At 38.9% G+C, this 15,200-nt stretch overlaps 2 protein-coding genes across 12 annotated transcripts in view; one reads left to right on the top strand and one right to left on the bottom strand.

Annotated features, from left to right (window-relative positions):
- The window catches only part of LOC121190406 (microphthalmia-associated transcription factor-like), a 30,059-nt gene extending 20,776 nt beyond the window's left edge, over positions 1-9,283 (top strand). For 6 of the 11 annotated variants that reach the window (XM_041051170.1, XM_041051161.1, XM_041051119.1 and 3 more), the window contains exons 3-10: positions 850-1,065; positions 1,187-1,282; positions 1,932-2,049; positions 2,406-2,498; positions 2,605-2,661; positions 2,875-2,950; positions 4,413-4,560; positions 5,260-9,283. In XM_041051170.1, the coding sequence (XP_040907104.1) occupies positions 850-1,065; positions 1,187-1,282; positions 1,932-2,049; positions 2,406-2,498; positions 2,605-2,661; positions 2,875-2,950; positions 4,413-4,560; positions 5,260-5,655 (1,200 nt within the window). In that variant the 3' untranslated portion in view covers positions 5,656-9,283. The remainder of the gene's footprint in view (positions 1-849; positions 1,066-1,186; positions 1,283-1,931; positions 2,050-2,405; positions 2,499-2,604; positions 2,662-2,874; positions 2,951-4,412; positions 4,561-5,259) is intronic. The other 5 variants (XM_041051187.1, XM_041051179.1, XM_041051196.1 and 2 more) reach the window with 2 other exon arrangements.
- Positions 9,284-9,482: 199 nt separating this feature from the next.
- On the bottom strand, positions 9,483-14,396 carry LOC121190458 (2-epi-5-epi-valiolone synthase-like). Its single transcript, XM_041051210.1, has 5 exons — positions 14,269-14,396; positions 12,957-13,587; positions 10,071-10,310; positions 9,705-9,957; positions 9,483-9,571 (listed from the first exon to the last, which is right to left on the bottom strand). The coding sequence occupies exons 1-5, from the start codon at positions 14,394-14,396 to the stop codon at positions 9,483-9,485; spliced, it is 1,341 nt and encodes a 446-aa protein (XP_040907144.1).
- Positions 14,397-15,200: the final 804 nt, after the last annotated feature.

Genomic DNA, 15,200 nt, shown 5'->3' with positions numbered 1-15,200 from the left:
ATCTTCTCTCTTTTTTGGATCAGGATCAGGCTCAATTCTACCAAATTAATGCCAGTACAGTTGTGTCATTAACAGTGCTGAGTCATGTGTTATGAATCTGCATTTTGTGATGAACTGTCTCTAGTATCTTTATTTTTCAAATCACAAAATGTCTTCAACATTGCATCAAAAAAATTCAAGCAAAATACAGGAAGGTTATACTCTACAAATGTGTGTGGTAACACAGCAGCTCTGCTCCATTTAATATGTGTTTCAGCCTTGACAAACGCTCTCTCTGAAGTTTGTTTATTTGCCTGCAGTAGCTTTTCTGGATCATTAATGCTGTGTGGGGATTAATGATCCACAGAAATCAAATTTATCCATAACCGGGGAGTGCAGAGACTAATGTGTGTGTAATTTTTGTTACTGGAAATATGTGGACTCTGAATGTAGAGAAGCAGAAAGTAGTCGAGCTGAAGAGAAACATGTAGAAAATGTTTACTTCTGAGACTCTTTGAGATAACAACTCTTGACAGCCTCTCAAAAGAAAAATGCATAATGCATCGCAGGGTTTGAAATATGCGTCAAGTTTATTTTAATATCATAGTCAGTACTGTGAAGTGCTGGGGACAGGCAAGACTTAGAGGTAAATTTAGAGCTGTTTTAATCTAGTAAAAGACAACTTTATAAGAGAACATATCCAAAAAAAAAACACAAGATGTGACAAGAATGATATATTTGCAGTTTAAAGTTATTTGAAATGAACTTTCTGCTCCTGTGTCATTTCATTTGTCAGTATGACCAAGGTGCATATGTTTCTGATTTATTCCCACCCCATCCCACCTTCCTACCCTTCTCACCCATCACTAGGTTCAGACTCACCTGGAGAACCCAACCAAATACCACATCCAGCGCTCCCAGCAGCAGCAGGTGAAGCGGTACCTGGGAAAGCTTGGCTCTCAGGCGTTGAGCTTGCCCTGCCCCAACCAGTCCTCTGACCACGGGGGCATGCCGCCAGGGCCGGGCAACAGTGCCCCCAACAGCCCTATGGCCTTACTGACCCTGAACTCTAACTGCGAGAAAGAGGTGACTGGTTTTATTCAGACTTATCTCGCAGTGACTCAAGGAACATGCCTTTTTGGAATCTTTTACTCATTTAATCATACTCATCTGTGTGTCCTTTGCCCTGTATGACTACTTGTTTCAGATGGATGATGTCATTGATGACATTATTAGTCTGGAGTCCAGTTACAGTGATGATATCCTCGGCCTGATGGACCCAGGACTTCAGATGGCTAACACGGTACGTGTGCATAGCAGCGTCCTCAACACTGAGCCTGCATACAGACCATGCTCTTCATTGTTTTAAAGGTCACCACACGAGGGCATGTGATTTGGTGTGTTGTGGAATGAAAACTTATAAACAAATTCTTTTCAGCCGTTCATCCAAATTTAAAGAAGTAGTCACACATTTTGGGGAGTACTTCCTGGAGTCCTCCTCGGCTTTTTTAACAGACTTAATGCCACAAATTGTCCTTTTTCCACATTGTGTTATGGGCTTAACAAACAAAATATATTGTGAGCAACTTTAGAAGGAAGGCAGAATTTGTTACCTGTGGACAGAACTAGGCTTCGTGTTTCCCTCTGTTTTCTGGTCTTTGTGCTAAGCTAAGCTATAGCTTCAAATTTAATAAATTTAATAATATAACAGTGGCATCGATCTCCTCATCTAACTCTCAGCTAAAAAAAATTCCCAAAATGTTGAACTATTCCTTTAACAGTGACATCACACTTGTTTGCATAATAAAAACATCTGTTAAACTTCTCTCATTGTATAAATGGCCTGCTCTATGTCACCACCCTTCCCATCATGCTTGTCCTGTGATGCTGATTAGCATCTGTACAGGTGGGGGGTGTGAACCTTGCTTAATGTCTTTGCTGTGTCCCCTCAGATCCCGGTGCCTGCAAACCTCATGGACATGTATGGTAATCAGGGTATGTCCCAGCAAGGTCTGCCCATCAGCAACTCCTGCCCTGCCAACCTGCCTAACATCAAAAGGGAATACTCTGGTAAGCATCACAATCTGTATTAGCAAGAGACATGAAATCATCTGGCTTGAATGCCTGGCTTCTGTCAACAAAATACATGTATATCTATCAAATGTTTACAGACCCCTGAGCTGTGAAAGTTAACTTTAACATCCATTCAGCTTCTCTGTTGCATGGAGACCATGAAATCTCTAACAATATGCCAAGTTCTACTCTCCAGGCCTTTGTGTAGTTCATGATGTAGCATTTGACAATTAGTCCAGCTCTTGAAATCTTTTTGTGGGGTTGTTGATTGTACGTCACTGACATGTTTTTTCCACTGTATTTGTGTCTACTCTGTGCATTTAATATTAAAAACAACATCATTTATCACATAGTTTCACAATCCCCGGCCATCATGCATATGCTGGATAAGTCTGGATCCTGTGGCAAATTTGACAACTATCAAAGGCCTGAAGGGTTCCCCGTGGGTATGTCTGGTTAATTAGCTTCAAAATGTAGAAGTTAGCTGCTGCACTTTTTTTTTTTGAATGCTTGAACTGCACTGTTATTTTTACTGATCAATGTGTTTTTCAGAAGCTGAGGTAAGAGCTCTGGCCAAGGAAAGGCAGAAGAAGGATAACCATAATTTGAGTGAGTTTTAAATGCACCTTAATTGCTTTTAATTATTTACTGCACACATCTCTGTAAATATGAATTTGAAAATACCTAGATATGGTTATAGTTGCCATGGTGTTGTCTTCTTCAAAGAAGAACTTTGAAGAAAGAAAGTAATCAAAATAAATTACAAATGGTGTGTCATCAGCTGATCATGCATTTGTTTCTCCTCTGTTTTCTGTTCTGTAGTTGAAAGAAGAAGACGGTTTAACATCAATGATCGAATCAAGGAATTGGGAACTTTAATTCCAAAATCCAATGACCCGTAAGTTAACTATTTCAGTAACTTTCCTAATTTTTTATTTAAGACAGATTTGAAAACCATAATTAATAACATTCTTTGGCAACAAAACTTATCATTTGTTACTCATAAAGTGAAGTCGTAGGAGGAAAAGGCAGGAGAAATGGAAATGCAGATAAAGATAATAGTGGAAAAAATATATATAAACAGAAATAGGCTTTGGTAGAATATACTATTTCAGCAACTTCAACAAAAGCAATACATTTTTATTTCCCAGTTCAGAGACAACAAAACAGAGTGTTGAAGGTTTGACATTTTTTCCAGGCTGTCTTATATGTACGTTGAAGGAGTTACTGGTCGCCAGATTTGCTGTGAAGAGATCCATTCCTAATGCAATGAAAATGGAAGAAATGAGGGACAAAAGCCCCAATCCTGTGCAAAAATTCTAAAGTTCATCTGAAGCTAATATGAGGCTTTAGAAGTCCGAGTTAGACAAATCCAGCCAGTATCCTCCAAAGTTTCACAACAAAACCCCCTCTTTGTGTTACTATCGCTCTTCTGCGGGTAATCAAGGAAACACTGTGCAAACACACAGAGAGAATTTTGCACTAAAAAGGCTGTAACATCTGAAGTTACCCGCTTGATTTGTGTAACTCATGGTTGTATCCTCATATTAGCTTCAGCTGAACTTTATAATTCATTTCTGTGGATTTTGTCCTTTCAGCTATTTAGTTACACAGATCTGACAGTTTTACATAATTTAAGGACGCGTTAAATCAGTCACAAAATTAAAATGAATAAACTCTGATACACTCAAAATGTAAATGTAGTATATAAATGTAAATTGCACACTGAATGATCATCATTTGATGAGGAGCTTATGAATATATCATATTTACCATAAGTATGTACTTCAGTGTGAAAAAAAAACTTTCAGCCCACCCTTTTCTCCTCCTCTGACCTTTGACCTTGCCTGTGGTACTGAGAAGATCTCAGCAGCCCCTTTTGTTGTGTCTACCCACCCATGGTTGTTTTGCTAAACCCCAGCCGAGCGCTCCACCCACAGTCACACCTACATGCATGCAAACTCAGACACTGCCTTTCACAAACAGCCCAGGCTTAAAATAATAACACACCGTGAAAAAACAAGCGTACGTGTTCTTTAATTTAAATTCACTAATGCAGTCAATGCTGCAACCTTCAGTTTTTATGAGAGCACAGGGTCATCCTTATGACTGCCGGTGACCTCAATGACCTCTGCATGCATACATTCATCATGTAGCATTCACTTATAGCTGCTGGTCACCTCCGTGACCTCAGGATAAGCTCTGCTTCTTGTTCCCTCTCACTATTTCCTTCTGTCTCTTGTTTTTAACTGAACGGGCTTAGATTGCAGTGAGTTGATTTCTGATTGTTTAATGTCTGACATATAAACCTTGAGATTGAATAGACTGTGTAAGAATAATGGCTCCTCTGGGATTTTCAGGGACATGCGCTGGAACAAAGGTACCATCCTGAAGGCATCAGTGGACTACATCAGGAAGCTACAGCGGGAGCAGCAGAGGGCAAAGGAGCTGGAGAACCGTCAGAAGAAACTTGAGCATGCCAACAGACATCTGATGTTGAGGATACAGGTAAATGCATTTTCATGAAGCCAAGTGATTGGAAGATAGAGACACAGAGCCATAACGATGCCATATGTGCCCTGTGTATGGAGGGTAAAGAGAAGGGGTTGTTAGTGCAGGGTTCCCACTTTTGACCCTGCCTCACATCCTCCAACATCAGAGGGAATTATTGCACTTTTGTGAAATATATTAAGCTTCAGGGGAAAAACAGCAGAGGCACTAATTCACACAGCAGTGTATTTAAGGAGGAAGCTGGCTGTTTAATCCATCATCTCGTAACTAATTCATCAGAAGGATCACTGTGATTCAGCTCAGCAGACATTGATTGATTGGTCACATTGTGCAGTTGGCTAGCGGTAATTAATTAGAGCAGCATGTTCCAGTATCAGTGAAAAAAAAGGCTTTGAGGCTTTGAGTTTTTACAAGTGTGAAATGTTGAGGCAAAAGGCTCAATCATACCCCAGTCAGGTCCAGTTTTATAACAGGAAAAAAGTCATCAGAACTTTCCATCTCCACTGACCAATTTACTGGAGAAAACCCTGGATTAATGTGCTATAATTTCATTGGTGGAAAAAGGTTCTTGGCCAGCGACAGAGCAAGTTAAAGAGTACAGTGTTCTGAGACTCGACTCACCCTACACAGGAACAGAGGACTGTGGTAGACGTCATGACAGAAAGTGACTAACCTGTCTGTCTCTGGGGTTTGCAGGAGTTGGAGATGCAGGCCCGGGCTCATGGGCTGGCCATCACATCCTCAGCGCTCTGCTCTGCCGAACTTAGCGCCCGGACCATCAAGCAGGAGCCTTCTCTGGAGGACTGTCACCAGGACCTATACACGTTCCATCCCCATCACCAACACCACCCCGCCTGCACTCCTGAACCTCCCGGCACCCTGGAGCTAAACGAAGGCCACGCTAACTTCCCCGAGGGTCACTACAGCATTCAGAGCAAGCCAAGTTCCAAACTCAACGACATCCTCATGGAAGACAACTTATCACCGGTGAGAGGGGGGGACCCTTTGCTCTCGTCCGTCTCCCCAGACACCTCAAAGGACAGCAGCCGTAAGAGCAGTGTAAGCATGGATGAGAATGAGCAGGGCTGTTAGCACCCCCTACTGGAAGAAACCTCACCTGCATCTCCAACCCCTCCATCCTGCTGCACGTGTTCCTGTCAGTAGCTAACTCACTCTCAGCTGCTGGAGAGGCTTTTTCCTCTTTGTGTCATTTGTTTGTTGTGTTTTTTTCTCCCCTACCCGTGTTTACATGTATCAAATCTTTTCCATTCATGTTTTTTCTTTTCCTTTCTTTTTTTTCAGTTTTTTTGTGATATCTTCGTCTTTTGAAGCCCTCGACCTTGATTTCAAGGACTGATTTTAAAGTATGTTTGCTTTAATCAATACTTTGATGACAATGAGTTACAAAAATAGACGTTTTTTATATTTAAAAAAATATGCATTTATCTTTGGATAGAGGCTAGATTCTGTTTATTTCTATTGATTCCAAAGAATCTAGGTAAGTTATAAATCATGGTCAGAAATGTAGATATCTTGTGGTGAGATGAACACTGCTTTTTAAATCACTAGCAATAATAGAAGGAGAAAAAAAATCTATTTATTACTATAGTGCTTTACACTCCTTGTGTCTTAGATTGAACTTGAATGTGCCAATGCCTTATTAAGATGTGTATACATGGATGTTGTATTGCTATGCACATGTTTTGGCTGTTAGCTGAGTCTTTGTCAGTCTTCCAGTTGAAATTTCTTCCTTGAAAAATATTAATCATTTGTTGATTTGATCTTATTTATGTATCTATGTAAACAGGATTTTATGTACACATTCCCCTTAAAAATTTATTTATGACAAGGCTTTTAAAAGAGCCTGAGCTAATAAACAAAAGCACATTGAAAACAATCTCAAGCTAAAACGTCTCCTTCTAGATAATTAAAAAGAACAGTCAGTATCAATAAATGCTAATTTATGTCTTTTATTCAGCCTTTTAGTCAGTATCATAATGTCAAGATGCAGCTCAACAATCCAACAACAAGAGTTATGCTTCACCACACATCCTTTAACCACCCAGTGCTGATTGATCCAGCAGTGTGTACCAGATTTATTACCAAAACATTCCTCGCTGCCAAAACCACTGAAATACTTTTCAACAGAAAATTAAACAGGAACAAACTTCAAAGATTTTTTTTTCAAATTGTCAAAACTAGTAGAATTTTATCTGAAGTAAAAATGAAAGCTACGCAAAAGAAGCTGATTTCACTTGATAGATCTGAATAATAATTCTTCAAATATTTGACACGTGATTGATGTACGAAAGACGAATCAGCACGGTTTTCATTGCATTCTTGTCTGTTGTGATCAGACTAACTGAACTGGTAAAACTGCTACAATTTCAGGACACACTTGATCCAGTCACTCAATTTTTATAATTGTCCATCCATTTCCTAAATTATTGTTTTGTTATTTTTAAGTCACTACGACAACATTTCACAGTCAGGCTGTGTTTTTTTTTCCATTATGTGAACATTTATATTGCCATGGAGTATAAGGAGACTGCTTTGGGATTTTGTATGAAATGCATGACATTGTCAAAACACTGGAATGACCTCTGTACATTGAAACGTGGTTTGTTTGCCTTTTTTTTTTTGTATCTAAGCATAAACTAACTATTGTATTTGGCTTTTCAAATGCATACAGAATATTGTATGAGATTGTAGATTCTTTATGGTGTATGGTTGTTGTATATTTCAGCAATTTGTTTTCAACAGTTATAGCACATTGCATAAGTATGTCTTTGTTAATAACTACCTGCCATACGTTGAGAGCCTTGTTACAGCACAGCCTCCATTTTGTTAAACTATGCAATGGTTGAAGTTGTGCCTGTAGAGCAGCATCATGTCTTGACAATGTGATCTCCTTATGAATTAGTCTAAAACAGTATCAAAGTGATTATCTTTTTAATTGATTTAAGTGCCTTACAGTCATTTCTGTTACCTTGGTGATGTAAGAGGACTGATGCAATGTCTTGTTGATGTTTATATTGGTGTTTGGTGCTTCATGGATTAACCCGATGAATGCTAAGTTACCTTAGAGAGCAGTAGGAAGGGGCCTTTAGTCAGTACAAGATAACCACAAGACCAAAGTGTTCAATATAAAACAAATAAATAAGGCATTGCGAAATAATAATTTATCACTTATCGATTATATAATTAAACCAATAAATTCTCAAATAATTGAATAGGTTATTAAAATCATTATTGTAAAATGTTATTTTATCACTCTTATTCTTCATAGCAGCAGTTTTATTTATTGCATCATTTCAGTAAAGAAATGTTTGATTTTTATTTTGTATAATCTTCTGTTTTTATTTCATATAATATCACTATCATGATAAGTTTTGAAGAAAAAAAGTGTAATTGGGGAAAATACAACTATGAAAAATAAGAATGATGAAACAACATGTCATAGTAATGATATGAGTTGTAATAATTATATATATTTAGCCCTTCACTTTAGTCTGGACTAAAATATGTAAATAACTAATCTAGTCTCATCATTCTCAAGATGAAGTGTAATAACTTTGGCAATTCCTTAATGTTTCATATATCACCAGATCATAATTTCAGTTTGTTCAGTACTCTATGTTTATTTATTTCATAATGTCTTATTTATTTCTTTAATATGGAACACTTTGGAGCATTGGTACAGTTTGTTTTATCTTTATAAAGGCCACATTCTACACTGAAGACTTCTCCAGAGTTGTACTGAATATTCAGAATCGTTTTGAGACTAGTATGAATGTAGTTCACAGTGATGACTGCCAAAATGTGTTGCCAAAATCAAATATGCAGTAAGTCTATATAAAGATATGAAGTAGATATGAAGTTAGTGGTGTTTCACCTTCACAATAAACAGCAATACCTACAGCATGAAGGCAATCAGGCAATAAGTAAGGTACAAACTGGTGAAGTTACATTGTGAAAGTTCATTCTTGAGCACAAAAAAAAGAAAATTTAACTCAAGGTCCACTTAGTTTCCTAGAGCTTTCAACTGCATCTCGTAGTCTTCATCATCATGGGTTTTGCTCGGTTGTCATCACATGATCTAAATGTGGAACTTCAGTCACATGGATGAGCAAACACTATTCGCTGATGAACTCCGTGCCTCAAAAGTTCTGAAGAAAGGTACTAAGTGGACACTGATTTAAAATCTTTTTGTCATAGTTGAAATACAACTTTAGTGGACTGCAAAATTACCCTCATGGTCACACCAAACCCAGGTACTGAGCCTTAATAGTTGCAGCACACACAGGCCTATAACGTTGCCCTTTGACTGACCCCAGATCAGCTATTTTTTTCTGATGAAACAGATAAATAATCTAAACCCTGAAATGTGATTGGTTAATATGAACATCAGCATTACACGTGGTGGTGGCAGCACTTAATTTAAAGCCATTGCTATGACTGATTTCTCATAATGAATCTTCCGGCTGTTAATTATTATGGCACATTATGGGTAAACCACTAATGAAGAACCAGGTTAGCTCAATGTAGACCTGTAAGCTCATTCTCATCCCTGTGGTTCATACAGACAGGTTGTCTGCTGATGTTGCTACTGTTCTTATTGTTACAGTTTATATGAGATGAATGTAGCAATTATTACTGTACGCACTGGTTTCATATTAGTGAACTCAAACTCATTGGTACTCAATGTGGAAACGATGTTGTGAGAAATATTAAAAGTTTTATTTGAATCTCGGTGGAGCATGCGTTTTTCTTCCACAACACTAACATGTTAAGTCCCACTAGTTAGCATTTATAACAAGTTTATATACTGTTTATAAATGTTAAATTGGAGGGGCTTAAATTATTAAGCTAATGTATTTCAAATTATATTTACACATATAATGGTTGATTTTTTTTATTTAGTTGTTCCCAGAAGAAGCAAGCTCATCGGTCCACTTCTGGTAAGCCTGGCAGAGGATGTTATCCTCAATCATGTCAGGGAAGATTTCTGTAAAATCAGGAAACTGTTATTCAACATGTTCCATGTCACAGACAAATGGTGTTTCACCTGTATTTACTAAGGTAAAAAGATTGTTGACAGACAGATTTTATACTTTTATACAGGTATTATATTTTTATACCTGCATGTCCCAGTCCTGTGGGGAGCGGCATCCTCAGAGAGCCCGCAGAGTGCTTCAGACGCTCCTTGAGGGATTTCTGCACCAGGGCCAGGGTGCAGTCCTTGTGCCAAACAGGCAGCTCCAGGCCCATCATGCACTGGATGATGCGGTCCTTCTCGTCTGCTGTCAGCAGCCCCCTCTGGTGGGCCACATACACCATGAAGGACATGTCGATGTTGACCGCCTCCCCATGAAGCAATGCTGGCAGCACTCTCTGTGCAGGCGGAAAAGATGGAAACGCATATAATCATCAGTCAAGGGAAATTCAGGGACTCTCCTTGACCTTATATCTCAAAAACAGAAACACAAAAGAGTCTACTTCTTGACCATTTCTAACTCAGGGCTGATGAGGTGACCAAAATCCACCAGCCTGTCCAAATCATCCTCCCACAAGTTAGGAGCCAGCTCCTCCAGCATGGTTTCTATGGCAATGCGGGTCAACGCTGTAGCGCTGTCTTCACGCTTAGAGCTGTTGTTGCTCTCACATGACTGCAGCTTGGTGTGCAGCAGCGTCCTGCCCTCAGCCTCCAGCAGCTCAAACAGGCCTCTGTGCTTCATCAGGGCCATCTAAGGTAAAATGGGACAATTAAAGTCAATAAAAAGTCCTACTGATATTTTGAGCATGTGTATTTGGTTGTAGTACAATGTTTGCATTGCAGAGAATTAAATATTAAAATATTCCATTTTAATACATATAAGAATACTCTGCTTTGTATAATATTTTGTGTCTGATGTGGTTTTCCCACATGACGTTAAATTAGCCTGTTAAAAACTCTTAAAAGCACTCCTTCTTACTCATAAACAAACAACAAAGAACCAATGAACATGCACGCACTGTTGATTTCAAAAGTTATCTCATTTGTTTAAGTTACATAATGAACCACGCCTGGTTTCCAAATTAGTTGAGATGTCACAAAATCATGCTGGTACATGCAGTGGATATAAAAACTCTACACACCCCTGTTAAAATGCCAGATTTTAGTGATGTAAAAAAAATGAGACCAAGACAAATCATTTCTGAACTTTTCCCACCTTTAATGTGACCTATAACCTGTACAACTCAAATGAAAAACAAACTGAATTTTTTTGGGAAGGGAAGTAAAAATAAATAAAATAATGTGTGCACTAAATGCAATAAAGTGTGCACACCCAACTTAAATAAATGGCGATGTGGCTGTGTTCAGAATTAACCACAATCACATTCAAACTCATGCTAAATAGGAGTCAGTGCACACCTGCCATCATTTAGTGCCCCTGATTAACCCCAAATAAAGTTCAGCTGTTCGAGCAGGCTTCTAGTAGCTTCCAAAGCATTAGAGGGATCTCATTTTTAAAAGGTATCAGTCAGGGGAAGAGTACAAAAGAATTTACAAAGCACACATATCTTCACCACAGTGAAGACAGTCATTATCAAGAAGGCTGCCAAGAGGCCTACAAGTACTGAAAGTACTGGTTGTGTAGTACATGTGATAACAAAAGAACACCATACCATCACATCACCAAAAGAACACCATACCCACAGTGAAGCATGGTGGTGGCAGCATAATGCTTTGGGGCTGTTTTTCTTGGGGCGTCAGTTGAGGTGTAGGGAATTATGAACAGTTACAAGTACTAGTCAATGCTGGCACAAAACCTTCAGGCTTCTACTAGAAAGCTGAAGATAAAGAGGAACTTCATCTTTCAGCATGACAATGACCCAAAGCATGCACCCAAAGCAGCAAAAGAATGGCTTCACCAAAAGAAGATTCAGGTTTTGGAATGGCCCAGCCAGAGCCCAGACCTGAATCCAATTGAAAATCTGTGGGGTAATCTGAAGAGGGCTGTGTACAGGAGAGCGTTTTTGCAAAGAAGAGTGGGCAAATATTGCCAAGCCAACATGTGCCATGCTGATAGACTCCTACCCCAAAAGACTGAGTGCTGTGATAAAATCAAAAAGTGCTTCAAGATTTCAGTTTGTTTTTCAGTTGAGTTGTATATTTTATAGGTCGGGTTAAAGGTGGAAACAGTTACGAAATGATTTATCCTGGTCACATTTTTCTTTTACATCACAAAAGCCTGCCCTTTTAACAGGGGTGTGTATGTCAAATGTCAGGGGAGCACAAAGAAACTTTGACGTTTGTGAAGTAACAATGAGCAAAACACATTTTTGAGTGGAATTAAGCCAATAGGCAGAGACTCGTTGAGAGGTTTGGTGTTTTGGGGGGTGTTGAGTTTCAGCTTTCAGCCATGGTTTTCACCAGCATAGAAGTTCAAAGGAGTTTTGGCTGTTGAGGAGTTATGTTTCAAGTCTCAACCGAGGTTGTTGTGAGACAGTGAGCGGGTCTAATTTTACAAAGCTGTAGTTTGAGTATAGTCAGCTTAGTTTGACCTTTAGCGAGCATGTGTTTTTCTCACAACATGCAACTACTGCTGCTTTCTTCTACTATATTCTGTATGCTTGGGATAGTGCAAATTACTGTGGATATCTTGATAACACAGTGGTAGTTTGCATTGTTAAAGGGCAAACTTCAAAATCAATGAAAACAATTTCTGTGAAAAATGCTAATGCAATTAGCTGGATTTAGCCTTTGTTGCCAAGAACTGAGGTCATTTCAGTACAATTTGAAAATCGGCTTCAAGTGATGTGAAACTTGTTTGACAGAGTCTATCCATCTCAACAAACATTTGGCTGCAGTTATTTCTTATAAACTGTGTTTATACGCTTGCAAAAAGAAACTGATGTCACTGTGTCATTGTTGGTGGTACATTCAAGTACTTGTGGAAAACTCCAAGAACTATTTTTAAACTTCGGCAGACATCTTGTGCACACAAATTATTAACTTGTGCACATGGTTTTAACTAATCAACATTCAATAGAACAAAGAACCAATTCACATTTAATTGGTTTAACAGTTTAATTTCTCAGCAACATAGCAAGGCTCTTTAGCTGTCTGCAGCCTAAATGCACCAACAAGAAAGTTTCTGCTTGCAACAAAAGCACAATGCACAGTAACATAATTCTATTCTCATCACATTAATTTTCCTACCATGCCAGCAAGAATAATAACTTGCGTCTGCCTAAAATTTGGGAAATCAGCCTTAAGACATTTGTTGTGCTTTCAAAAGTTGTTGGCAGTAAGTTAAATTGTACACACTTTGTTGTCCATGGGCTACCACATGCAAGACCATCAGGAAAATCACTCTCTTGATCAATGATCATGCAGTGGCGAGCACCTTTAAGATCTCTGCCATCCCATTGGAGAGCTGACGTGGTGGAAGTGTTTGGAAGAAAGAGCGATCTAAGAACGTTGCCACTGGTGGGATGTAACTTCCCAGCTTGTTTTTCCCACCTGCAAAGTTGACCCCTGTTTTTGCCCCCACACTGGCATCAACATAAGAGAGTAAAGTGGTCGGCACCCGAATGTATGGAGTCCTCCGGCGATAGAGAGATGCCGCTAAACCCACTATATCCAGACAAACCCCGCCACCGATGGCTATGACTGGCTCAGAGCGCCTGTCAATACCAAACTCATGAACTTCCTCCAGGATCTTGGTCACTAACTCCATACACTTGTTCTCTTCTGTGGTGGGCAGAGCGAGGATCCTGTACACAACTTCTCTGGCCTCAAAGTACCGTACGACCTCAGAGCCATACAGATGATTGACAGTTTCATCAATGACAACAAAACGTTTTACAGGTTTGGAGTTGCTTATGGTGCCTTTAAGCTCTTCATCTCCTAAATGACCCCAGAGCAACGTGTCATTTGTGGGATCCAATATGTTTTTGCACTGAATGACTCTGTAGGTGAATACGATGGGGCTGACCACTGTCCAGGAAACTCCATGTTCTGACTTGTTCTCATAGCTGAAAATGATTCACAATAAAGCAACAAAAGAAAAAAAACAGTTAATAGGTCATAAGCTCTAGCCCTAAGTTTGCTTCAGTGCTTTGTTGTTGAAGGACTGATAGAAATGCCTAAAAATGTACGTTTTACTCCACAGCATTTATTTAACAGCTATAGTTAGTTGTTGCTTTAATAATTAAGATTTTTTTTACACAGTAAAAATATGATCAATCAATATGTTTCCAGGGCCTTTAAGTGTAGGATCTGAATAGTTCTTCCACCACTGCTTTACATGTTTCTCACAGGCGTGACCTCAGCCAAAAATAGAAAGGTATCTCACTTCCCCCAGTCCATGGAGCATACCTATGAATATATAACCAGAGCTCTTTGGTTCGTATGGCTGAACACTGTATATTCAGTACAATGAAAATGCAGTGTAACCAATAAATGCAAACCAATTACAGATGCAAACTTGATTTAAGAAAGAGAGATCCCTATTATGAAGGTTGCATGACATTATGCTGCTGTATGTTGTTTTATTTGTCTAACAACAACATTCAATTCATTAATTTTGAAACACAAAACATAAAAACCCACTAATGTTACATAGTACAGAATAATTTCTTACAATTTTTATATTTTTTTATTTTCTATTTTTTTATTTATTATATGAATGCATGATATTTACATTTAGTACTTACATTTTAGCATCTGATAACTTTCCCTCTGCCCGTTGGCACTGCTCAGTTTGTCTGATCCATGTTCCTTTCAGTTGGACAAGATTAAACTTAGTTTGCTGTGACCGGCTGGAGTTGTTGTTTGAAAGCATGATCCCTGTAATCCTTGGTCTCTCACACGCCTTCACTCTTCTCTTATGCTTTATGGAGTGACACCGGAAACGTAAAGGATGCCAGTGAGGAGGACGTGACCATGACTCAACATACATGACCATCCCCACTCTGCACTCCTGTCCTCTCTTCCACTCTGACAGAACCACAGTCCGGTTCGGCTGTAACAAACAAGCAGGCTATTGCAATTTATGCATGAGTTCTGAGAAAAACCCGGTTGTACAAAGATACGTTTTTCTCTTGTACTTTCTATTGTACTGTGCTTGGAGTACAAAGGGAATTAAACACTTAGAGGATATAAATATTCATAGAGTAGGGTACGATTCAAAGAATGGTAAAAGAAACAATTAACTGGTAGACTATATAATATTGAGCTCAAGGAACAATCTCAGCATTATTCACTTCAAAAGTTGTACAGTATGATAAAAAGAATGAAGACGTTAGTTCTAAAGAAGCCAACACAAAATGGAAAAAACACTAAAAGTTTAAAAGTTTATACACTAATTGGGCTTAACATTATGACCACTGACAGGTGAAGTGAATGAGACTGATTAGCTCTTCATCATGGCACCTGCTAGTGGGTGGGCTATATTAGCCAGCAGGAGAGCATTTTGTCCTCAAAGTTGAAGTGTTAGAGGCAGGGAAAGTCCATGCGGCTGTTACTTTGACATGTACCACCAACTTAAGCAGTGTTGCTGACCATGTACACCATTTCATGGAAAGTAGCATGGAGTATTCCCTGATCGCTGTGGCCTCTTTCAGTAGGATAATGTGCCCCGCCACAA

This window comes from Toxotes jaculatrix, chromosome 2 (assembly GCF_017976425.1).
Source record: "Toxotes jaculatrix isolate fToxJac2 chromosome 2, fToxJac2.pri, whole genome shotgun sequence".
Classification (NCBI taxonomy): domain Eukaryota; kingdom Metazoa; phylum Chordata; class Actinopteri; family Toxotidae; genus Toxotes; species Toxotes jaculatrix.
Note: the sequence above shows the minus strand (reverse complement) of the source record. Positions and strands in the feature narration are given on the sequence as shown.

What these genes read in the sequence shown, in the direction of transcription:
- LOC121190458 (XM_041051210.1), bottom strand. Translation starts at nt 14,396, where the DNA reads ATGCTTTCAAACAACAACTCCAGCCGGTCACAGCAAACTAAGTTTAAT. An exon ending in TCAGCCCTGAGTTAGAAATG is followed by an intron (nt 9,958 to 10,070) that starts GTCAAGAAGTAG and finishes CCGCCTGCACAG; the next exon opens with AGAGTGCTGCCAGCATTGCT. An exon ending in CACAGGACTGGGACATGCAG is followed by an intron (nt 9,572 to 9,704) that starts GTATAAAAATAT and finishes CTGATTTTACAG; the next exon opens with AAATCTTCCCTGACATGATT.